Raw genomic sequence first — 24,571 nt, forward strand, 5'->3', positions numbered from 1 at the left:
AAAGAATTAAAGGGTTTGGATTAAATTACCGTGCCAGTGGTAAGTCACAGTTGGTAATTGGAGTTAGGCTTAATCTAGTTCCGAGAAACAAGTGTCAATATCATCACTGATCCAGAACGCAGAAAAACCCAATAAACATGCTTCAGTCCCTGTTTTATTGATCAAATGATGTCTCTGATGTCTAGGCAGAGTCAGTTAATGGAGAATTTAATTTAATGATTTATGGTTCATTCTGGAAGGATAACCAAGTGTTTAATATATCTTATTCATAAGGCTTAAAATCCCCATACAAAGAACAACTGAATCTGAAGTATTTATTTGGTAACTATGTTCATACACAAAAACAAACAGAACTATAAGTGAATTTTTTACAAAGGAAAACAATTCCAGCCCTTAAATGTAAACAATTAGTGTGAGTTGGTTTATACACAGTAGTTTAAAATTACTGTACTGCATAAAGTCAGTTTATTACAGCTGCATAAAACGGACGCTTTAGAGACAAAGTATGAGATCTGTTTTGTTGCTTAAATATTCAACACATGTAGAGGTACGTTTTGCATTGTTGCAACCACTGATTAGCAAGAAAAACTGGTTAAATTCAAAAACTTAAAAGCTCTTTATTCAGTCAAGACTGGATGGAGACGTGACACGAGCGTTTCTGCTTTGCACCTCTCCAGATTGCACTGCCTCATTTATTCTCCGAAGTCTGAGATTTCATAGTCGGGTAACCTATGTGACCTCCAAGTTTGTGACTTTATTGATAACGTGGGATCGGCGAGGCACACACTCCAAATCAAATTTGCTCTCGTAGATGGTGGGACACAGCTTCCATCTATTGTTTCGGTAAATTCCCAGATATGTGTACACGTCAGGCTTGTAGGTGAGGGGACACTTGACCCCCACAGCCCGAATAGCAGCATCCAACTGCATTACCTGCTCTTCGTCTGCAAAGTTATGATTGTAGACACAAATTACATGCTTGACGTTGGACTTTGGATCTCGTGGGCTCACCTTGGCCTGCAAGATCTTTCCGTCCAGAACAGCTCTGGCGACACACTCCCATGCATGGTCTACTTTGAAACCAGTGTCCAGGTGCATTAACCATTTGCCTGTGCGCACGTTATGATTCAGAGCCAGCTCCTTAATGGTTTGGAAGGTGATGGGGCGTCCGCTAGCTAACAGTCTTTCCCAGTTCTCTTGGAGACCAGACACATCCATTGTGCTTGGACAGTGGTCTGGGCCCAAAACGGCTATCCAGCCCACAGGTCCCGAGCCTCCCTCCTCGTCTCCAAAGCGACACACCTGCGAGGGTCTGTTGGACTCTAGCCAACTACAGAACTCGGCTCGGGGAGTTTTGCGTGCGTCAAATATGATCCACGGGTCCATGTCCGCCGCCATAGCCTCAGCCGCGTAGTCTTCTGCTGAAAGGGGTTCGTTATGTTCAACCTCGCCCGGTGCTTCCTCGTCCTCCATGATCACTAAGCAAGTGTACTCGGTAGTCTTTGGGCGTGTGCTAACGCTCTTTTTCTGCGAACGCAATAATACAGCGTTAAATTGAATGATCGCCAAGAATTACGTTAGCAAGACTGTACCATAAACTTACTTGCCTATAAAAAATGTAAAAGGTTGATGTTAAAGCCACAAAAATTGTACAGCACTTTCCTGCGAGACCGCTGGCGTATCATGTTAGTTAGCAAAGTGTCTAAAGGAAATCTAGCGATGGCACCAGCTAACTATTGCTGATTAGCTCCCGACTGAGATAGCGCTAACTACAGAATAAGTTAATATTTAGTACTATCGACAAGCAGGCAAGCTTACTAAAGACAGTAGCAAGAGTTATCATAGCTTAAACAGCTAGCAAGCTATAAAACAAAACTTCGCACTTTCCATATTGTTAAGTCAGTTAGCAAGAGGACACTACTGCGTAGAAATGCGGTGGCGTGTTGTTAAACTGACGCACCATAAACTGTAGGTTAGCTACAAACTAGGTTAAACAGAAAGAACCGACGAGTTTGTCTTTCATTTTACCACGGACCTGCTACAGCTGCAGCTAGGCAGCGTTAGCGAGGTAAAGTAGCTGCTTACAATCCGCGAAGAAGTAGTGTTAGCTATCGCCAACTTGCCTAAATGTCTCAGAAACCTAGTTAGGCGTTTTAATTTCTCCAGATCCAGAAAAACCAACTAACCTAGCCAGTTTAGCTTCTCCACAGACCCAGAAAAGCCCACTAACTAGCCACTTTAGCTTCTCCACAGACCCAGAAAAGCCCACTAACTAGCCACTTTAGCTTCTCCACAGACCCAGAAAAGCCCACTAACTAGCCACTTTAGCTTCTCCACAGACCCAGAAAAGCCCACTAACTAGCCACTTTAGCTTCTCCACAGACCCAGAAAAGCCCACTAACTAGCCACTTTAGCTTCTCCACAGACCCAGAAAAGCCCACTAACTAGCCACTTTAGCTTCTCCACAGACCCAGAAAAGCCAACTAACTAGCCACTTTAGCTTCTCCACAGACCCAGAAAAGCCAACTAACTAGCCACTTTAGCTTCTCCACAGACCCAGAAAAGCCAACTAACTAACCAGTTTAGCTTCTCCACAAACCCAAATAAACTAACCAGTTTAGCTTCTCCACATACCAGATAAACTAATACGCAGTTTAACTTATCCACAGACCAGATAAATTAACTAACCAGATAAACCAGCTAACGTTAGCAAACCAACTTAGCACTGGCTCATTCCAACAACAAACTTGATTTATAATGTAAATTTGATCTGATGGACAACATGAAAAAGACAAGTGACCAAAAAAAACACACGAAAACTTACATTATTAAGCGAATTCAAGAGGAGGAGGGAAAAAGGCACCGTTGCGCTGGCGTGGTTATCCCTGAACGCAGTCGCTAGCTAAAGAAGTTTAAAACACAACGAACGCTCAACTGAACCGCGCGTGGGTGTGGGATCACGAGCACAAGCGGAGCCCGTGAGACTGAGTAGAGCCGGAGAGGAAGGAGGAGAAGAAGAATCAAACATTGCCTAGGACCCGTTTATAACGGGCGGTGGATAATAAAACACAATTGGTTAAGTTGGTCGCTTCTAGTGCTGACATAATAATTCATAATGCCGAGCAAAAAGAAGAAATACAACGCCAGGTTTCCTCCGGTAAGTTTACATTACTGCTCTCCTAACACCCGTTCGAGGACGCCGGAACGTGACAGGTTGCTAATAGCTACGGGTTTAGCTAGCCTTCACTAGCTAGGTAGCTAACGCTAGCTGAGTTAGCCTAGCCCACAGTAAATCAGGTTAACTTAGCTAACGCTAGCTGAGTTAGCCTAGCCCACTGTAAATCAGGTTAATTTAGCTAACGCTAGCTGAGTTAGCCTAGCCCACTGTAAATCAGGTAAACTTAGCTAGCGCTAGCTGAGTTAGCCTAGCCCACTGTAAATCAGGTAAACTTGGCTAACGCTAGCTGAGTTAGCCTAGCCCCACTGTAAATCAGGTTAACTTAGCTAACACTAGCTAACGCTAGCTGAGTTAGCCTAGCCAACTGTAAATCAGGTTAACCTTGCTAACGCTAGCCGATTTAGACTGGCTCCACTCTAAATTACTTTAGTTATCTAAATTAGACTAAATCGGCGGCTCATTTATATCTAGGTAGTCCCCACAGGCCGCTGATGTCTTCTAGGTGAGAGGCTAGGCGGTTAATTAATGTAGTGGGGCTAGTCTAACACGGCTAACGTTAGAGGACTAGCTACATTAGCGACAGTTTCAATAAGTCTCTGATTATGTTGCATTATGATGATTAGTTGCTCTGCAAAGTTAATGCTTGTGTCGTTAATGGAATGGATGCAGGAAGCTGGAAAACCCATTTAGTTAGCTAACATAGCTAGCGTGTTCAGCTCAACAAAGAAGTTTCATTAATCAGCTAGCCAAGACCTATGTTTTGTTTAGCTAGCAAGTTGTTCGCTTAGCTAGCTAAGTGTCAGTTTTAAATATTTAACTTGGGGGAATCGTTTCTTAAGTTTTAAGTGGTAGTAGCTGCTGTAAAGTGCGAGCCTAGCCTGGCAAGGTAGTAAGGATAGGTTGGCTAGCTAGGAATAGTTCTAGCTGCTGCGCTAAAAATGGAAAAAATGAGCCCTTATTTGTCTATTAACAAGTGACTGCAGTCGGGATAGGATAGGGTCTCTGACCCCGGTCAGAATATAGGAACACATCGTGTACTAGAAAGGGATGTAACATACACGTAATGTAGAATAGATAGACTTGGCGAGTACAAAGTTAGCTTACTAGCTTGTCAGCAAAGTACTTAAACCCACAAGCATCCATTTAGCGATGTAGACAGGCTCATTAGCTCACTGGTGTAACGTTTACGGACATGCACAAATACGTGTCATATCAGAAATGTTTAACTTTAGTTGTTTGACTGGCAGTTTGTTTCAGAGGATAGACTACGTTAATAGTGAGCAAGCAAATAGTACAACACAAAGAAAACCCTCTTGAACGTTATGGGTAATATTTTATTCATCATGGTCATGTTTTCGTCGTAACGGGCATGGGTTACTCCCTGGCCTGGATCAATATGCGTTTCCTACAACACAGTTAGCTAGCTATGTCTCTCTCTCTCTCTCTCTCTTTTTTTTTTTTTTTTTTCTTCAGGCAAGGATTAAGAAGATTATGCAAACAGATGAAGAAATAGGGAAAGTTGCTGCAGCAGTTCCTGTCATAATCTGTATCCTTTTAGTTTGAAAATGAACAATGGACACTCTTATTGCTGTCTGGATTTTCTGATAATCCATTGTTTTATCTGATGATTAATAATTATTCTTGAGCATTCCACACAATATGTGTCAACATGGGCCTGTTTTCACATACAACACAGATAATTAGATAATAAATAGATTTTTATTAGGTAAATAGTTTGATGTTATGACTTGATGCACTCATCGGTTCTTTGACTCTGGTATGAGCACGGGCACTTGAACTATTCCTGGAGTCTCTTCTGACAAAGGCATGCCACGTTACCCAGTCACGGAATGCCAAGACCATGACAACCTCACATTTGTATGTACTTTGAATAAACTATGAAAAGTGTTATCAAAATACTGCTTGACTTTTACCGCATTATCAAACTATGATTAGCGCTGTCGGAAAATTGCTTGAATTTAAGTGCATTCTTATACTCCCAGTGGTGTTATCAGAATGCTGCTTGACTCTGTGTGTGTGTGTGTGTGTGTGTGTGTGTGTGTGTGTGCGCGCACATGTACGTGTGTGTGTGTAGAAAACAGTGCATCGAGCTAGAGCAGCAGTTTGACTTCCTGAAGGATCTAGTAGCAGCAGTGCCAGACATGCAGGGAGACGGAGATGAGAACCACACAGAGGGGACAGAGAAGATCCCCCGCAGGTCTCTCTCTCTCTCTCTCTCTCTCCCCTCCCTCACCTGTTCCCACTTGTTTTGGCTGGAGGGGATGGGGTTCAGGGGAGGGTTGGTGTTCATTACATCTTTGACACAGCGAAAAAGCTGGCTCATGTGCTGATATAAAAGGTCCGACCAGGTGCAAGCTATGTGACTGTTAGATCTGCAGGTGTAAACATGGATCTACTTTCTTGTGTAAAAGGGAGCTGACATGTGTCATAAGGATTACGAGTGCTTTATTTTATTTTTATCAGACTAACACAGGAGTAAAACCTGGAAGCTGTGTGTTTATTAATATGGATGTGCTCTGATGCAGTGGAGAGCCTTTCAGAGTCAGTGTTCCGTTGCCTCTAAAAGAGGTGTGGCTCTGGAGGCCAGAAGCTGTATGATCTATGATCACCACCTCAGAATGGTGTGCGTGCGTGCGTGTTTTTCCCGCCCTCTGCAGGGGCCGGAAGCCTGGTACAGGCCGGAAGAATGGAGGAGCAGGTGCCAAGGGCAAAGACAAGAAGCAGTCGGGCACAGAGTCCGAGCAGGAGGTGAGCCCGCTGGGTCCGCCACGCCGTGCCGCTGCTCTGTTCTGCTGGTGTTAGGAGAGGCTGGGAAAGCAGAATGCAGGGTGGAGCTGTGGGTGGACAGTAGTTGTGGAACATGGTTTGTTTTTCATTCTTCTGAACTGGCTTTGGTTTCCCAAAAAGCATTGTAACACAAAGGTGATTTTTAGTGATATGTGGTAGAGAAAGTATTTCACTGAAAATTCTCTCTCTGTCTGTCCTCAATGCTTTTGGGAATCAGGGCCCTAATTGTTGTATAGGTTAAGTGAGCCCCTTAGATCATTTCTCTAGTCAGTAAAGCTTTGATGAGCCTTTTTTTTCTTTTTTTAATTTGAATGGTGTCTCTACTCTGGTGATGGGACATCTGTAACACTGTTTAGCCCTTTGCACCACAGGAGGTATTGTGTGTGGCTGCTGTGGCCTGTAATGGTCATCAGTACTGGTGATTGCAGTGCTAATTGTTTAGAAGGTGGAGACATTAACATGAGCTCTCTGATACATTTATGTGTGTTGTGAGAAGCCAAGCAAGTCTCAGGCAATACACGTCACGATCACAGTCTCGAGCTAGTCTCAGACCAGTCTCAGGCAAGACACGTCACGATCACAGTCTCGGGCTAGTCTCAGACCAGTCTCGGGCTAGTCTCAGACCAGTCTCAGGCAAGACACGTCACGATCACAGTCTCGGGCTAGTCTCAGACCAGTCTCAGGCTGGACATATCATGATCACAGTACGTATTAACATAATCACAGTACAGTATCTTGTTCATGCTGGCTGGTTGGCTAGCCAGATTCCCTGGAAACATCTTTAGGTAGATAACTCATTGAGAACACAAAGACTATCTAGTGGCTTGTCTTGACTCTTGTTGGGAAGTCTTGCTTTGAGGAATAACCATCTTTGACTTTGTCAGTGAAAAAGACATTCACCAATATTATGGTTTGTGATGCTGATCTTTATCCATGTATCTGTATCTGTGTCAACTGCTGTGAACTGTAGCTGCAAGGCAAGGTCATTTGTATAGCACTTGTTCATATACATCATCAATTCAAAGTGCTTCACATAGGATTTGCTACACGGATTAATAAAACTATTTGAATCAATATGAAGAGGATTAAAACCCATAGATTTTAAACTGAACAAATTTCAAATTGAATCTAATAAATTAGAAGTTAGGAATGAAAGTGAGAGTTCAAATTAAACATGTAAAGTATTGATATAAAAGTTTAAATGCAGAATAAATTTAGAAATAAAAGCACTGTAGTGCTGAGAATTAAAAGTTAAAAGTGCAGTGATACATGAGCTAAGGGAACAGTGTTAACAGAGTTTAACTGAGCTGAAAGCCTGGTCAAATAGTCATTAGATTTAAAAGCATCTAGTGTCAGGTCTTTTTCAATATTCTCTGAAAACTGGTTATATTTAAAAACGTCATCATAATACTTAAGTGATCTATAAACTAGTAGTAATACCCTAAAGTCAACTATATAATATACTGTTAACCAGTATAAGGATTTATATGTGCACTGTGGCAAATAGTTATTGATTGGAAAGTATTTGTCTGTGCTAAATATAGCCAAAACATGTTTGAAGGTGAGACCCAAAAGCTCCATTTAATCTTTCACTTTGGTTTATTTTACATGGAGGTCTGTCATTAAAATAATACAGAAATGCAAATGTAGCTATAGCTATTGTTTAAAAATGTACTTTTTGTCTTTGTGTCTGTTACTGCATAGCTATGTTCTTTTCCTTAATCATTAGATGTTACAACTAAGTGGGAAAAATGTCATATGAAATTGTAGCCTATTTGAGTGTATGGATAAAATTGACAAGTGTTCTGAAGTAGGGATTCCCTGCGTAGCAAGAGTGTGTGAGTGCACGCGCGTGTGTGCGTGAACTGTTTTTAGTGGGCTAATACTGGGTGTCCATTACTCGTCAGGATGATTCTGAAGACAGTGAAACAGAAGGAGAAGACGAGGACATCTCTCAGACTAACCCTTACCTACAGGCCACCTCCAACCTTCACAGGTGTGTATATATGCACACACACACACACACACACGCAAATACCTGCCTTACACATCTACATATCTATGTGGTCGTCTTTAATAGTAGAAGAGCAGTAATGGCTCACCAGGAGAGTCAGTGAGTCCAAACTCGCGTAGTAAACGTATGATGAAATGCGCATAAAATCCCTGAAAGGGGAGGGTTTAAGACCACCAAAAGAGTCCCACAGCCACGCTGCTTCACAGCTCAGAGTCTGAGGTTCAGTTCTAACATGTTCACCCTCTCTCTCTCTCTCTCTCTCTCTCTCTCTCTCTCTCTCTCTCTCACTCGCTCTCTTTTGCATGTGGTCTGATGCCAGCCAAGACATGTCCCATCAGTATATGCCTTTGCCCATGGCTACATCTCATGGTGCCCTGTCCATGTCTATCAGCTCTCTTGCCCCTCATCCGTCAGTTATGGGGATCGTCCCGCCCCCTCCCGCCCCCCTGCCGCACAAGGACGAACACGACGAGGAAGACTACGACTCTTAGCTCCGCCCCCCACCCAGCCCAAGCCCACCCTCGTCGACCATTTTACATTAATTTTCTTAAGTTGTTCTTATTTGGCTGCAAAAATGCAGAGATGGAAACTGAAGAGAAGAGAACAGAGACAAAACGTCCAGAGAGGAAAGGGCGTGGCCAATTCTGCAGCCACAGTGCAAGAAAGATGGCGACTAGGTTGTATATTAGCTACGTGTTTTAATTTTTTTTACAAAACTTCTTATTTTATTGTTGAGGAAAGATTAAAACCATACAACATATCCAGGCTGTTTTTTAAAACAAAAAAATTGCTTCTTTGGCTCATCTGAGAATTTTGTTTTCTAGATTTTATTTTTTGTTTGTTTGTTTGTTTTTTTGTATTTTAATTGGCCCCCAAGAAAGGACATTTTTGTTGGTTTTAGATGATTCCTTGTTTTGTTTTTTGTACTTCAGTTTCTCTGTCCTCTTAGGTTGCTGGTCTTTTTCTTTTTTTTTCTTTTCTTTTTTCTTTTCTTTTTTTTTCCTCTCCCCGTTCTACTGTTACGTGAACATACTGCTCATTTCGTCTCGACTCAGGGTGTGATGAACTTTCATATTGTAAGTCCTCGCTTGTTCAAAGGAAAGATGTAACCTACTCTGTGACAGCAAGAAGAAGGATGTTCCTCCCACAGTCATTGACTTAGACACCCTCGTTCACCCACTCATACACGCACCTAAAGGTTGACTGTTCCTCCGCTAGGAAATGTGGCTTAAACAGAAGAGGCTGTTCTTTCGGACTAGTCTGTAGCGTTTCCGAATTGGCTAAGGCAGAATGGGACGTTTGGCATTTTGAAGCCCAGCATTTGTGTTAATGGGCAATTAAAGTGTACTTTTTTTCCTTACAAAGGAAAGAGTTCTTTGTTTTTAACCCATTTTAAATGTTATTTTAAATTCTGTTTAAAGAAGAAGAAAACATTTACATGATCAGAAATATGAACCAGTCCAAAGTGAGCTTTCAGATCTTTCAGTTTAAACAAAGATCAGCATTTATCGGATTTTTAAAAACGACACGACAGTTAAGCTTTCTTTACATAGATGAGTTTCCCCATGTTTATAAACTAAAAGCTGACAGACTGAGCAGGCTTGCTCTTGAACCATTACTTTTTAGACAACAAACATGCACACATTCATCTTTCATATACGATAGTAATGCACAAACATACAGATTCATTAACACCCCCCCCCCCCCCCCCCCCCCCCCCAATTACCAGCCAACTGTGGAACAATGATGCACATTTATATCAATGCTGATTTGTCTTGTATATTTTACATAGTTTTAATGTTCTTTGTGAGGGCTGAGTGGAATCAGATCACCAATCCCCCTTCTGTAGCTGTGTCCCTCCAGGTGTGTAAAGTTTGACTGCTCAGAGGCTGTATGTGAAACTTTTAACATTCTTATTATTTTGTATGCGTGAAATAAAGTGCAGATTTCAGTATACTTCCTCCGGTTTAAAATATTTATTTCAGTGGTGCTGTACCTGCTCCGACATTCCTGATCGACGTCATTGGGACTTTGGTAAATCATAAAATTTACTAGGTGTGAATGAACAGTGACTCTAAATTGGGTTTAGTGGTACAATCTCAAGGACCTGAAATGAGCACATGCGTTTCTGCTTTTCAGAGTACCTTTGTTGGTTCTGGATTCAAGATTATGAACGTACCTTCAAAAAAAAAATTCTTCATTGCTAAAGAAGCTACAAATGAGTCTGTGGAAGGGATAAATACCTTATCGGGATAGGAATAAAGTTTATCAGCTTTGATGTTCTGAGTGCAAGTTGTTTTACAATCATAAAATAAAACAAAATCCTTTCCAAAAAGAGTCTATTTTATCTGAATAAGCAAGCTGTGGGGCAGTCCCTATTCCAACACTACTGTTTGTTCTGGAAAGCAGGTGATGATTGCTCAAATACATAAAGAATTTACATGGAAGTGCAAAAAAAAAAAAAACCACAAAAAAACGGTTGTAGTTTAGATCAAAGGTGCATCTGAATGTCTGAGTATAGTTCCAACACTAATCTGATACCAGGCTCCTTACCAGACAGTGAATATTAGAGGACCTTGACCTCATGGAATGGGCATGTACGGTTATGTTAGAACCATGTTAGTGATTACATGTTGGAAGCTGTGGAGAAGCCTGCTGCCTAATCACTGGTATACCCCCGCCAGTATACCCAGAACCAACCGCTGGTATACCCCCGATAGTATACACAGAACTAAAGTTGTAGAACAAGGTGAAAAACTGCTGCTTACTAATTCTTAACCAGAAAAAAACAAGTCTTTTTTTTATTGTCAAAGTAAGATGTTACTTAGCAGGAAGTGGTCTTTACCAAGGACTTAGTAACTCTAACCTTAACCTTAATTAAACACAGATATAATGAAAACTTTTAAAACCTTAGTCTATTCTGTTTATCACTGTCTGGTTGAATGTGTGTAATGCTGGGATTCCCCTCCAGACACCAAACTGGATTAAGCAATAAAGAGGAGAGATGAATGAATGAATGAATGACTTGTCAAGACCTTTTAAATTCCTTTGAGTGGATAATCCTTGGAAGTAACAAATTCCTGAGAAGTAATATCCTACCTACTACAAAGGTAAAGAGAATAATAATATATGGATGTGCTGTATGTATATTTTCCTGATGATGATACAGCTTTTCCCTCTTCTTGTGCAACCTCGGAACAGAACACCCACAGCGCGTTTCTTAAGATCACAGTCAAACCGCACTAGAAAAGAATTAGCTACATGTTCCCAGGCCATAAAATAATGAGGCATATTTGTCTTGGAACAGGGTTATGCCTCTCACATCTCTGTGTAGCAGTGAAGCCAAGAAAACAGCAGCTGCCTTTGAGATGCGTATGATGTCGCATCCACATACTACACCGTGCTCGTTATCAGAAACTAAATGGTTTGCACTTTTTTACTGACTAACAAGATAACAAAATATAAAGTAAATATAATGTACAGCAACACAGTAACAGTGTCAAGATGGGGGCAACGGGTGAGCAGGGATGAAAGGTTTCATTTCATGTTTCTCTGTGGATGCAGTCTGTCACTGAGCTGTCAAGCAGATAACTGTCTGTCTGTCTGTCATAAGTGGAAAATGAATGCAATTATGCCTCACTGTTAATAAAGTAGATTTAGTGTAAGTCTTAAAGCTGTTCACTTTTTCTAATTTGAATAATGTGAGCAAAACAAGTTAACTGTGCTTTAGGTATCGAACCAAATAACTTAGCACTGATTTATGAACTCCAGTCTGGAGGAAGAGGCCCCTGCATGCATGTCTTGGTGTGTTTTCTGCTATCATTTCACTGGCTTTACTTTCAGGGAGTATTTTGTTTGACAGTAGTGGAGAGAGGTGGGTCCCTGTCAAGATGGTGAAAGCCCTGAACAGTCTGGCATTGATACGGCCTTATTTGAGCCTTCCTTGATATGTGAATCTTTACATGAATCAAATATGAGTCAAGAGCACAGCTAATGTTGTGTAAACTTTACAAGAACTTGGGTTACCTGTATTATTCTTCGCAAAAGGAAGTGTCTTCCCAAAATATTGCAAAAGACGACCTGGCCAGCAACAGATAATGTTCATCTTACATTAAACTATATGCTCAGAATGCCCCCCCAATCTCTGGCCTAGACGTTTGCGAATTTAATATCTTTGATATCTTTGCCTCTCCTTCTTCCCTGTACTGTAAGTTATCTAGCGTTTTCTTAGTACAGTCATGTGTTCGAGGAGGTAAAAGACAATGAGATGTCTTTGGCTAAAGTTTCTTTAGAGTTACACACATGCACAAGTCACCCCAGAGCCTGACCTCTAGTGATGTCATAACCCCCTTAAGCCATGACTCTAATGACTTGAATGAACTCCCAGTAATTACAGGTTTTTGCCTTAATCTGTCTGGGAAAGTCATTACATTTATGCTGACCTAATCCTTGTAGAGTGTCACATGTATATACGGTGATTTTGAGATTTTGGAATTGTTTTGGAGTGAATGATTCAAGTTCAGGTGAAACGGGGCATGACTATATTCAGTACAGACATCATTTTTGCAGTTGTTTATCACGATTTAGCTCAGTTAGATTTTGGCCAATTAATTTTATTCAAATAATTTTGCTAACTTTGCTGTCAGACTTGTAAACAGTTTTTGTGCATAGCATATATTATGGTCAATTATAATTGTAGACAATGCCAGAGTAAAAAAGTGGATACTGATTAGTGGATAACAGTGATAGCCGGGGGTGGGTGAGGGGATGTCTGTGTGTCTATGCTGTTCACTTTAGATATTGTACTCCTGTGGTTAAGTGTCTGCTACTGGGCCATGAAAACAACTGCATCCTTCCTGAAGAATTGATGACTCAGCTCTTTCTCTCTCTGTGTGTGTCTGTGTGTGTGTGTTAACAGCTAGCAGGGAATTCTAGAGTCACACCCTAATGCCTTTTCCCTTTGACCCCTTTTAACAACCACAACCTAATAAACTGCCATAGGCGATGACAATACGATTCAACATTCCTTCCCGTTGTGCTCACTAAGACGTATATAACACTATATTTTCCTTGTTCACTACAGAACTGAACTAAGTGTAGGGTGTTCGGCGAGTGATTTGGGATGCGGCCTAACAAGGCGCCACCGTGGAGATCCAGGGAAGGCAGAAGGAAGAGTAGTATTTTCTTCAAACAGGCCGAGCTCACGGTGGCCACCTGCTGGAAGGAAAAGCACTAGTCTAGAATTATCTTTTTTGCTCACATCCGGTGTTATGAAAGACATGATCAGTCTTATCTTTGTTATGGCTAATTATATGTGGCTGCAAAAAACAATCAAGCTTTGACATGCAACTTAAATATTTAACTACCAACTACCAATGCACGAATGCAAAGTGTAAAGTGGACTTTGTTGGCAGGTGTTTTATATGATAAAAATTCTCTAAGGTTTTCACGGTTGCAGCACCATCTGCAGTTTGTCCTTCTGCGTTACACTACATCAGTTCTGGTAGCAAAAACAGACTCTCCAATTCTGGCCGGCGTCACTAAACTGGACATCTCACGTTGGCGTCTCTGATTGGTCCATTGACACTTAACTAGATTTTTGTTTTTGGTACCTCAGTGGTGAAGGTAATTGACTTGTAATTGGACGGTTGCCACTTCAAGCCTCCCCACTGCCAAGTTGCCCTTGAGCAAGGCCCTTAACCCTCAATTACTCAAGTTGTACTCAGTCATAACTGTAAGTCGCTTTGGATGAAAATGTCAGCTAAATGTCATAAATGTAAGGTAAATGTTTTTTGACTCCGGTGCAATGAGTTTGACATTCAGGTCTCAGTGTTTTGATGAGATCTTCCTTTGGAAGTCAATCAATGTTGCACCTAAAGCTGCGCAATGGTATCTGCAACCAAACAACAATAAAAAAAAAACCCCTAAACAAACAAACAAAAAACTGATTGCTAGCACAAAACCCTTTTTTTCTCTACATCTTCTCAATCTAGCAGAAACATCCACATTGTAGATTAATGTAAGTTAGATTGAACTAAACAGTCTGAAACAGACAAACGGTCTTATTAGTGTGTTTTACTAGCTTTTAAATGAAGGCAATAATATTTGACTTATTTCAAAATTACGGGTTGGTCACCACATCTGTCACTACATTGTCATTGCGCAATATCTGTACACGTTTAACGTAGGGCTCCAGTACAGAAACCCTTGAGTTAAGGACCCTCATCTCTGGTCCTAACCGGGCGGCGCGTCGTGGTAGGACCGTCATCTGACTCTTTTTCCTGTAGGAGCAACTCCACCCCTAGACTGCGAGCAGCCGCGGAGAGCGCTTCGGCTACGGGACACGAGAAGAGTGTGAAAAGTCGGAAGATTGTGTTCTGGTGAAAAGAAAAGATGATGTCGGATGTTTGTAACCGAATCCACGACGGCCTTGCGAGGTAAAGAGCGTCTTCAGAGTTCAGTTTGTGTTTAGAAACAGATCACGCAAGTTAGCCTGATTCTTCCTGTTCACATTTGGTTGCAATGTAGTTTGTTGCCGACGTGAACGTCTGAGACAATAACCACTTCCCCCCCCACAGATGAACAATGAGAGAATTAATTAGAGTGGATCGTTGGGCTGGAGAAGCGTGACGGTTGAAGTCGTGTCTGCGTGTGGCTGGGTCGGTGGACTCTCCAGCCTGCGTGGAGCGGGTGTCTCCTTTCCTGCCATTCTTCTCCGCGCCTGTGCGCTTCCTGCTCCGACTGACCACAGCAATCGGCTCGAAGCACCGAGAACGCCAATGCACGACGGAATAGACTTTCTTTCTCCATCCGCGGCGTTTTAAAATCGTGAAGTCGCTTTGCCGACATACTTGTGTGTGTGTGTGTGTGTGGTGTTGTTTTTTGTTTGTTTGTTTGTTTGTTTGTTTGATTTGTTGAGCCTACATTTGGTTTCGTTTGCGCGCCTCCGGGATACTCAGCAAACCCATGGTTGTTTCGGTCGGTGCTCGCGCTGTGTCCGCGCGGCAGGGGCGCTGCGTTTGGGTGCGCGAGGCGGAATCTTCTGCGCGACGATGTTCCCCCCTGAGCAGGCGCTGAAGCCGCCGCGCGGACCGCACTCAGCCTGTTAGGGGTGATTACACTGGCATCGAGTCCTCGCGCCTAACGCCCGCGTGCGCTTTCATGGGAACGCACGCACTCCATGTCTGCTCGTGCTCGGTGTTTCTGCAGGAGCCCTCCGAGTGACCATGGCTGCGTGATTTTGCGCGTGGCCTTGGAGCAGCGTACACTGGTCCCCGATGAGCCTCACGCGCAGGCTGGCACGGGAGACGGGGGCCGGAAAGTGCTCGTTTGTACTTTACTTTCGACATCCCGCCGATTCGAAGCCTTTCGTGACCCTCGCGTGAAGCTCTATGGAGCCGCTGAAGAACATATTCACGCGCAGCCCCCTGTCGCCGTGGAAGAGCCTCGAGCAGCCTCAGGAAGGAAGCTTCACCAACCCGGTGTGGACTGCCCTGTTCGATTACGAGGCCTCGGGAAAAGACGAGCTCACTCTACGGAAAGGAGACGTGGTGGAGGTTCTGTCTCTGGACTCTGAGATATCCGGAGACGAGGGCTGGTGGGCGGGCAAGGTTAACAACAAAGTGGGCATCTTCCCCTCCAACTACGTCTCGCTGAAGCCGGGCGCTGGCAGAGTTCGGGAGCTCGGTTCCCCTGTCGGTCTGCAGCTCGAGCCGGAGGTGGTGGATTTTCGGGAGCTGAAGCTGGAGGAGGTGATCGGCGTAGGCGGGTTCGGGAAGGTTTACCGCGGCACTTGGCGAGGGGATCTCGTGGCGGTGAAAGCCGCCCGTCAAGACCCGGACGAGGATATTAGTGTCACAGCTCAGAACGTCCGGAACGAGGCGCGGCTCTTTGCCATGCTCACGCATCCCAACATTATCGCGCTCAAAGGGGTTTGTTTGCAGGAACCAAACTTGTGTCTTATTATGGAGTATGCGTCAGGTGGCCCGCTGAGCCGCGCGCTGGCCGGCAGACGCATCCCGCCGCACGTTCTCGTCAACTGGGCCGTGCAGATCGCGAGGGGCATGCTGTATCTGCACAGTGAGGCGATTGTTCCGGTTATTCACCGCGACCTGAAGTCAAACAATAGTAAGTACATGTTATTGTTCAGTTGCAGTCGTGTGTGTGTGTGTGTGTGTGTGTGTGTGTGTGTCATTCCCAACATATCAAAGCAAAATAACTCCCGACTGTTAGGCCCGTCGCAAAGTAATGATTCGGTCATTAAATGTATATGTAAAAAACAAAGAGAATATCGCAAGATAACTGTTTAATTGTTCCTGAAGTATCCAACTACCATGCACAATGCATTTATCAGACATGTTTGTTATGTCTAAAAACAATTCCCCAACACCAAAAATACCATCTCATTATGACATTTTGGTTGCCAACACAAGCACATCAGTTGCTTTACTTGCTGCACAGGATTAATTTGGTTAGCTGTTGGACTTCTCTCTCTCTCTCTCTCTCTCTCTCTCTCTCTCTCTCTGACTCCACTCTGTATCTGTTGTGGTGTGTTTGAGGGCTGTCTGAAATTGTGAGTGGAAAAACAAAACTGAGAGATAATTGTGCCGGAATTCGTTGTCACATGACTTTTGCTGGCAAGAACTTCAAATCGAGTGCAAACTTTCCGAGAATGATTGATTGTGAAATGGAATGCAGTCAATGATAAGGCAATCAGGGGTCAAAAGAATCATATATTTGTTCCAAATGTACATTCATAAAGTGAAATTAGACCTTGAAGTAGGGTTCCAATGTAAGTGTTTGTGTGCCTTGCTGTAAGAGATAAGGTAAACGTTGAGGTGGGATCCAGGATATAGATGAGGTTAACAGTGAGGTGTGGTCCAGGATATATCAATGTGGGATTCAGGATCTTGATGAGGTTAACAGTGAGTCGTGATCCAGGGTTCCAATGAGGTTTACAGCGGCCTGTTTATCTTGCCCCAAACCAAGTCTTAACTATTATTTAAAAAATTGCAAAACATTTTTCACACGATTCACAAAAAAGGAACCGGTACTGTCAGGCCTCAGACCTTGGGCACTACATCTGATAACTAGCTAGTTGGCTAAGGCTGGAATCTTTTTCTTTACATTGACCACTGTGCATCATCTCTGATAAACAAACCAACGGCCAGATTAATTCCGTATAGCGTCACAGTGCAGCTGCTCTGGTTCCCACTCCTTCTGCCATCACAAATCCCCTGAGATCCTCTTAATATCAGAGATGGCATCTCTCTTCTTCACTGAGCTGATGTTTTCTTGTACGCCTATTGTGCAATGTAAATGTTTTATGTTGTTTGAGTCTTTAACCCTTGGCCAAGTTAAGAGATTTTAAGGAATAATCTCAGTGCTTTGGGTTTGTCGTTACCGAATGAAAAATCAAAGCCTGTTGCACACCTGAAGCAGGACTGATCCCTCACATAGTTCTTTGCTTGAATTGTCTTGGAGTTGAGATGTTGCTTGTGCTCTGAGGTTTCTCCTGTCTCCAGTCTGTCTAATGTTCTTTTGTATTACGTGTCACGTGTACAAATACAAGAAGTAACTTGTTTGCTTTGGCACTGATTTATTTGCGGTGCTGCTGCATGGCTTCTGGTTGGATTACACCTCCATCCTTCTCTCCCGCCTCTGTCCTCAGGGATGTTTGTTCTCTCTTCTCATGCTCCATTCTTTCCTCCATTATTCATCTGCCTTTCCGTCTTACACCTTCAGCCAACTTCTCTCTCTTCCTTGTGTTCCCACGCAGGTCCCATGTTGCACACACTAAACTGGAAAACACCTCAGTTGCGTAAAGGCAAACCCTTTTTAATACAGGCTTTTTCTGCAAGGAGAAAACAATCCACTCAGTGTGCTGAGTGATCTTATCTATCTCTCTCTCCTTGTCTCCTGTCTCTTTTCCTCTTTCTCCTTCTGTCTCCCGTCTCTCTTCCTCTCGTCCTCCGCCCTCCTGCTGCCTGTTTTTTCATTCTTCCCAAACTCTGTCCCAGACCTGTCCCTACTTGTTTCTGGAGCGCCGCTGTGCCAGAGTGCCGTATCCTGTGTTTTTCTTTCCTCTCTTTTTTTCTTTCTCTTGCTCCCCCCCACCCTTTCAGCTCGATCTTTTTTCCATCCCTAGCAGTTCTCAAAAGAGAGTCTCGCCTCTTTCCCCGGAAGCCTGAGGGAGAGGGTTCGGCCTCGTACGGCCTACGGCCTCCATGTTTCAGCGGAAGTGTGGGAAGCTGAAGGAGAGGGTAGGTTATCCGGGACAAAGCAGCGTGGATGGGCCAGCAGGCCGCCATGGGCAGTCTCTGAAAGTCTCATAAATGCCAATGGAGTGTCAAGAGAGGAGACTGACACTCCCTCTCAGGAACACCAGACCGGAAATGAAGACTTCACGATATCGTTCTCAAGTTGTTGGTGCAGGGGTGTGTTTTTTTTGGTGGGTGGGGGTGGGAGGTCGAAACTGTTGTTTGTATTGTTTTGCATGTGTGTCCAGGGAGTTATGGCTTAATATCTGAGAGATGTAGTGTGTGTGTGTGTGAGGGGGGGTGGGAGATGCAGAGGAGACAGGATTGTAGAACAAGTCTGGTAAAAGTCATGGATGCCAGCCACAGGCCATATTCCGTGGAAACCGAGGAAACTCTTTTAGACGCACATACACACGCACACACACATACACACATGCATCCTCCCACACAAATCTACACACGCAAGGTACTCATTTGCATTGAACAAAATGCATGTTCCAGTATACTGATATATACACACTCAACAGTCACCTCACCCAGTCAGATACTCATGCAGGCCTACACACACATACATACATTCCTCAGGATAACTGGGAAATCGTGGGAAAGGGCCAAGCTAAGTACTCTCTGGCTTTGTGTCACTGGCTTCTCTCAAGAAGAGGCTCAGTTCAACCTAGAATCAAATTCTCTCTCTCTCTCTCTCTCTCTCTCTCTCTCTCTCGCTCTCTATTTGTCCTTTCCACTTTACTTTTATCTTATATTTTTATCTTATATTCCTTCCGACACATCCAGTATGGTTATTGTTAAGATGTTGTTGATTGAGTCATGATCATATGTTTTGCATATTTCTACAATTGAGGCCCTCAGCAACTTTCCAGAATTCATTGAAAAATCTCTTGATGACTTCTTTTCTTCCCTCCCTTGCATACACAGCACAGGTGACTGGTTCCATGAGGGTAATTTAGGCCTTTGTTCCTTTGTGACACAACGCCCAGCCTACAGTAGTGAGTAATCGCGTGGCATCTATTCACAGACAGACGCAGGTGCTAACCTGTTTGGAGACGAGGTCTTCCCCTTTCCACTAGAGCACACTCCCGCCCGGGGAACCCATCTCAAACGGCCCTAGCGACGTGTGTCCTTCGTCCTCTGAAATCCACCCATGCGTACGAACGTCTTACCAGTCAGCATTCTTATTCCATGAACGATGTATATTGTCATTTTCAGTTGCTCAGTTCAGTAAGCAGGTTCAGTGAAGGGACTGTCTTGGTCCCCTGACGATAATTGGGATAGTCCCTCGTGATATGATGGGGAAGTCTGCATTGCACACTGTACCTTAATATGCAATATACACAGAATTTAACACAGAAAAAAAAATTGATGGTTAACTGATATGTCTTTGTTCATCTGGTAAGAAGGAAAGTAAAGGCAATATTTGATCTCGTGGGGAGTTTTTGCAGGAGTGATTCCAGAAGCACAGTTACGTTGACTCTTGTAATTCATATAATGGGTCCAGTCCCAGTGACATTCAAACTCACCCTGAGATGTGAAAATGTTTGTCATAGATAAAACACTGAAAGCAGGAGATCAGACGTGAATCTGGCTGTGGCACTGATCTTTATGCACATGTGTGTTGGATATGGCAGCTGTCTCATACTCGCACTGAAGTCACCACACACGTCTGCTGTCGAATGCGTTAAACACAGTGTAATTCATCTGTGCTGTGCTTGACTGCGAACACAGTGCTCATATACTGTAGTTCATGGATGAGCTGAATAGCTCAGGGGAGGACTGCCTTCTCTCAAAGTTTCTTTCTTTTGTGGGATCAGGAACTGTATCCCTGCTGTTGTCTCCTTGACCAGGAGTCACTTAGATGAGGACCTCCACAAATCTGCTCTGTGGTAACATTTGTTGTAAAAAGCATTTTACAAATAAAATTGAACTGAATTCGCATTTACACCAGAGAGGACTTTTCCTGGAGTGTAAGGCAGGCTTTTAAAATTCACATCTCCACAGCACAATGCAGTGTATTCCCCTGCTCTAACACACCTGATCTAATCGGGTTGAGTCGGGTGTCCTGGAACAGGACAGACATTCCTTTGTGCCCTTCCTGCTGTTTTTAATGAAGTTCCCTGGCTGCAACCCTTCCAGTTTGTAGGGTGCCAGGAAACCGAGGCCACGAGGCGTCTCTTTGTCCTCGACTGATAAGGAAAGGCCGCTGCCTTGCCCGCGTTGCTTTCGTGGTGTGGCAGGCATGCCGGCTCCCTCCGGAGGTGGCGGTTGGCGGAGGGCAAGCACCAGCACAGGCTGCCCATCGCGCCCTCTGCACCTGGCGTGCCGCTTTCAGGGAAGAGCTAGACTAACTGGATCACGCACAGATGTGGCACTCTGCCATGGGGCTCCACCTGCTCTGATTGCCTTCATCAGCTAATTGTCAAGATCTTTGTGGGCTGATCTGGAGCTGGTGGAGCTGGAGAGCAACTGACCCTGTAGAACCGGATCTGAGCACTCACAGGGGTTTTTGTTTGAATATCAAGTCAGTGTTCTGGTGTCACACCTGTTCATACTGTGAGAAAGAAAACATTAACGTACAGCAAGTGCTGCTGTTGTCAGTACAGGCACCACTGCTGTGTAGGGAACCGAGTTTCTGAGGGACACAGAGAGAGTCGTAATACTCGCGACGGGTCTAATGGCCCAGAACCAGTGAAAAAGTACGTGGAGTGAGTTGATTGGCCGATCGCTGGCCCGTCAGGCCCTCACGAGTATAGTTCACCTGTGATGCTAATTGCCTGAAGCTAGTTTCTCAAAAATGGAGGAGTTCACGGATGTTAAAAAAAAGACTGGTATTCATGTACTTTTTGTGCCATTTATTAAAAAACACTTAACTAGCCTCATGGCTAGCTAGGATAGTAACTGGGAGAGTAACACAGCCTTGCCGGACTAGCGTCCCAGTAAGCTCTGAACATCAGCACATGGTGTTGGGCTTCATTCCCACTGAAAACACGGCTCGCTCCGGGTCATAGTTTTCCATAGGCATCGCCATGACGATGTTAGTTTAGCAAAATGCTGCAGCGTCAAACAACTTGCAAAACAGCAATAAAAGGATATCTGCACTGTCCAGTTAAGGAGCGTATCCCATAACCACATCCCACCCTCATTTCCCTGCGTTTGAAAGAAAATCAGATATTTAACATGACTGCATAATTATTAATCGTAATCATATTGATAATAAACTGCATATTAACTACATATTAATATAATTTACTTAAATGGCTTTTTATTATTTAAGGAATATACAGTTCTGGACACCCAAACAGCCTGAGAGAGGGGGGGAGAGAAAGCGAGCGAGTGAGCGCGAGTGTGTGTGCGGTCTGTGGGGGAGGCTGAACTCTTCACCCTCCTTATTCAAAGCAAAGCTTCCATGACCCAAGTTCTGTGTGGTGGGTCTAATTTGCCCCTCGAGTTGTTTTTTTGTTTGGTAACTGATTTTGAGACAGTACAGCTTTCTTACACCTTGCATTAACATCTGTTTCATATCTGGATTGTATCTGGATTTACTTTGGCTAGATTCCGATTACGCTTTTCAGGAAAATGCGTCCCCAGTGCTACCAGATGAGATCTGATCTTACTTTCCCGCACAAAAACCACACCAACCCACACATCATTTACTTCCAGAAACCTACTGTAATGGCGGTGTCATATATGTGCGGAAGCCACCTACAGCGGACCACAGAGTTTCCCAGCTGTAGCTGCGCAGACAGGCCGGTGGTGGGGCCCCAGTGAGGACCAGCTCATGCCAAGCGAAAACGTTGATTTATAAAGCGCACATATAGCTAGAAAAATGAAACTATATTTTTGTTTCATAGTACTAATTTTTACCAGTCAATCCATTTTACAACTTTTTCCACATAAATGAGCTTAACATTATGTGAAGTGAGCAAACTGCCTATAGCTACTGATGTTATGATGTTACCACTAGCTAGGCTGGCCGGTGTGCCAGCTACTTGACCTGTTGTCGGTTTTTAACCTGTCTGCCTCGGCTCGGAAGATTTTGGGAGCGGCTGTAAGTTCTGCTGTCAGACAGAAGACGCATTCTGTTTACACCTGTTCTGAATGCGGTCACACGTGGCCACACACCGGCTGTTTACACATGGCGCGTTAATGCAATGCTCTCTGTTTTCCCTGTTAGTTCGTGGGGTTTTGTACGCGTGTGTGTGTGTGTGAGATATAGCATGGATGTTAGCTGTTCATGCTTTTGTTCCGCATTTTCCGTTGTTGCCCGTTTCTACTTAGCCTGTTTATTTTCCCGGTTTTCCTGTTTTACTTGGTTTGTTCTGTCATATATTCTGGATCTGTGCGTGTTGGTTATATGGACTCTGTTCTAATGACCCTGATTCTGGATTTGCCCCTAATAATAAATCTTGCTCTTCTCAGCTTCTCACTATCGGTCCACGTTACAAATGCGGAACGTGCGGAAGGGTACACACACTTCCATTATAAATCTCCCTCTCACACACACACACACACACACACACACACACACACACACACACACAAAAACGTCCACTATAAAGCAACCCCTCCTTTCAAAACATGTTTATGTTTTCCAGGGATCCAGAGATCATTTCTTTGTGACTGTGTGGACAGCTTCTTCTGAAAACACAGCTTCTGATGGCGAGTGCATAGTAGAAGGGAGAGGGATGTTAGGAAATCTTTAGCAAAAATGTATTTTGTGGACAATTTTAACTTCAGGGATTTAAGTATAAGGATAACATAATGCAAATAGTGGAGTTTATGATTGCCTTTGTCTCAACAATGACAGCTAAAACAGAGCAAAATCAAAACCCTATGATTAAAAAAATGTACAACTATTAAACACCAAGAGTTACAAGTTTTAAATACAACAATGCATTTAAATACATACCAATTATGACAGCCACAGGGTTTGGTTAGTCTACTTTTCAGGGATAAATCATTTTAGCTGTGGTCTAATGAGGTGGATTATTTAACATTTTAAATTCAACCTCCAAAAGAGGCTTGTGTGCTGCCACAGGAGAGAGAAATCAATAATTAACAATCTGTAATAAAATAGAGAGAGTGAGTGAGTGAGAGAGAGAGAGAGAGAGAGAGAGAGAGAGAGAGGGAGGGAGTGTGAGAGAGAGGTGGATGGATGGATGGACAGGAGGGAAAACAGGATGAGTGTAAAAGAAAACCATAGATGCTGAAGGATCCCACAGCACAGGAAGTCTAAAGAATGAAGGCAGTACATGGCTGCCTTTCCAGGCCCTGGGTGCATTTTCCTCCTGTTTAAATGATTTTAATTAATCGCTCAATTACTTGTCAAGCTCTGCCCATGACTCTCCTGGGCCACGGGGCACAGTGTAGCCCATTGTTCCTGCTCAGCAGCACACAGCCCCCCCCCCGCGCGGGTCAGTGGGTTCGAGCGATATTTGAGTGTTTTTTGAGTGTTCTGTGGATGAATGTGGCATGGACCACAATGGTGAGGTCTTTTTGGGCTGTAATTTTGCAGCTGCTGTGCTGTGCTGTGCTCTTGCTCACTCGCGTACGGCTTTAAGTATAGTTGCCATTTGGGCCCTGGCTTCAGGTCACTTCAGGTCACTTCCTGCAGGCTGGGTTCACTTTTTTTTCTTTTTTTTTTTTTTCCCCTGTCTGAGAGTTGCAAGGAGAGTCACATGGAAGAGCAGTATGCATTTCTCCTGGCCACTCTAGATTTTCTAATACGAGTCAAGAGAGTTTGTGTGTGTGTGTGCGTGTATGAGTGTGTTGTCTGTTTATAAAGTGGGAGCAGGCTTGGGATTGAGAGAGTAACATTAGCCTTTGCTTGTATGATTTTAAAATGGCAGATTTTTCAGATGTTATTTTAAACATCATTAAAGTAGACCAGAGTATGGAGCATTTCAATTGGCTCTCAGTAGTATCATAGAATAGAATGAAACACATCACCATGTAGACTTGAGAACTAATGAATCGATGCTTTGGTACATGTCTGTTTTGAATGTGGGTGTAGAGTCGGTCCCCAACCCCCCGGCACATAACGAGAAACTATAATGCCACTATGGGCATCAGAAAAGCCTTGTCCTGTTCACGCCGCTTCCCGGAGATGCCGTTAAAGTTATCGGCCAAGCTAAGCCTGGTTAATGATCAACCTTTGGCTGACCTGCACTGCAGGAGACCCTGGCTGAGTTAATTGGTCACAGTTTGGGTTGATGCATGGCCAGACTGTGCTCGACAGTACACAACAATGAAAGGCTTTGCTTCTGCGCTCCTCTCTCTGCTTGGGCCGAGAGGATGACG

At 43.7% G+C, this 24,571-nt stretch overlaps 3 protein-coding genes across 4 annotated transcripts in view; 2 read left to right on the top strand and 1 right to left on the bottom strand.

Annotated features, from left to right (window-relative positions):
- Positions 1 to 300: 300 nt before the first annotated feature.
- On the bottom strand, positions 301 to 2,955 carry c9h11orf68 (chromosome 9 C11orf68 homolog). 2 transcript variants are annotated; one of them, XM_027020968.2, is made up of 2 exons: positions 2,825 to 2,955; positions 301 to 1,527 (listed from the first exon to the last, which is right to left on the bottom strand). In XM_027020968.2, the coding sequence occupies exon 2, from the start codon at positions 1,471 to 1,473 to the stop codon at positions 730 to 732; it is 744 nt and encodes a 247-aa protein (XP_026876769.1). In that variant the 5' UTR covers positions 1,474 to 1,527; positions 2,825 to 2,955; the 3' UTR covers positions 301 to 729. The 2 variants fall into 2 exon arrangements, with proteins under 2 accessions (XP_026876769.1, XP_035385878.1); XM_035529985.1 differs by lacking the exon at positions 2,825 to 2,955 and adding an exon at positions 1,608 to 2,757.
- A 22-nt stretch (positions 2,956 to 2,977) lies between these two features.
- On the top strand, positions 2,978 to 9,703 carry drap1 (DR1-associated protein 1 (negative cofactor 2 alpha)). The gene is made up of 7 exons (XM_027020969.2): positions 2,978 to 3,157; positions 4,652 to 4,724; positions 4,963 to 5,056; positions 5,274 to 5,396; positions 5,857 to 5,947; positions 7,894 to 7,982; positions 8,320 to 9,703. Exons 1-7 carry the CDS (start codon positions 3,116 to 3,118, stop codon positions 8,489 to 8,491), a joined length of 684 nt encoding a protein of 227 aa, XP_026876770.1. The 5' UTR covers positions 2,978 to 3,115; the 3' UTR covers positions 8,492 to 9,703.
- A 4,596-nt stretch (positions 9,704 to 14,299) lies between these two features.
- The window catches only part of LOC113591899 (mitogen-activated protein kinase kinase kinase 11), a 28,861-nt gene continuing 18,589 nt past the window's right edge, over positions 14,300 to 24,571 (top strand). Inside the window, exons 1-2 of the mRNA XM_035529973.1 lie at positions 14,300 to 14,437; positions 14,579 to 16,127. Coding sequence (XP_035385866.1) covers positions 15,392 to 16,127 — 736 coding nt within the window. The 5' untranslated portion in view covers positions 14,300 to 14,437; positions 14,579 to 15,391. The remainder of the gene's footprint in view (positions 14,438 to 14,578; positions 16,128 to 24,571) is intronic.

The sequence above is a fragment of the Electrophorus electricus genome, chromosome 9 (assembly GCF_013358815.1).
Source record: "Electrophorus electricus isolate fEleEle1 chromosome 9, fEleEle1.pri, whole genome shotgun sequence".
NCBI lineage: Eukaryota > Metazoa > Chordata > Actinopteri > Gymnotiformes > Gymnotidae > Electrophorus > Electrophorus electricus.

Bases quoted from the DNA above. Each gene is read 5' to 3' on its own strand.
- c9h11orf68 (XM_027020968.2), bottom strand. From the start codon at position 1,473: ATGGAGGACGAGGAAGCACCGGGCGAGGTTGAACATAACGAACCCCTT.
- drap1 (XM_027020969.2), top strand. From the start codon at position 3,116: ATGCCGAGCAAAAAGAAGAAATACAACGCCAGGTTTCCTCCG. The intron at 3,158-4,651 runs GTAAGTTTACAT...TTTTTTCTTCAG, and splicing joins ACAACGCCAGGTTTCCTCCG to GCAAGGATTAAGAAGATTAT. The intron at 4,725-4,962 runs GTATCCTTTTAG...CTCTGGTATGAG, and splicing joins AGCAGTTCCTGTCATAATCT to CACGGGCACTTGAACTATTC.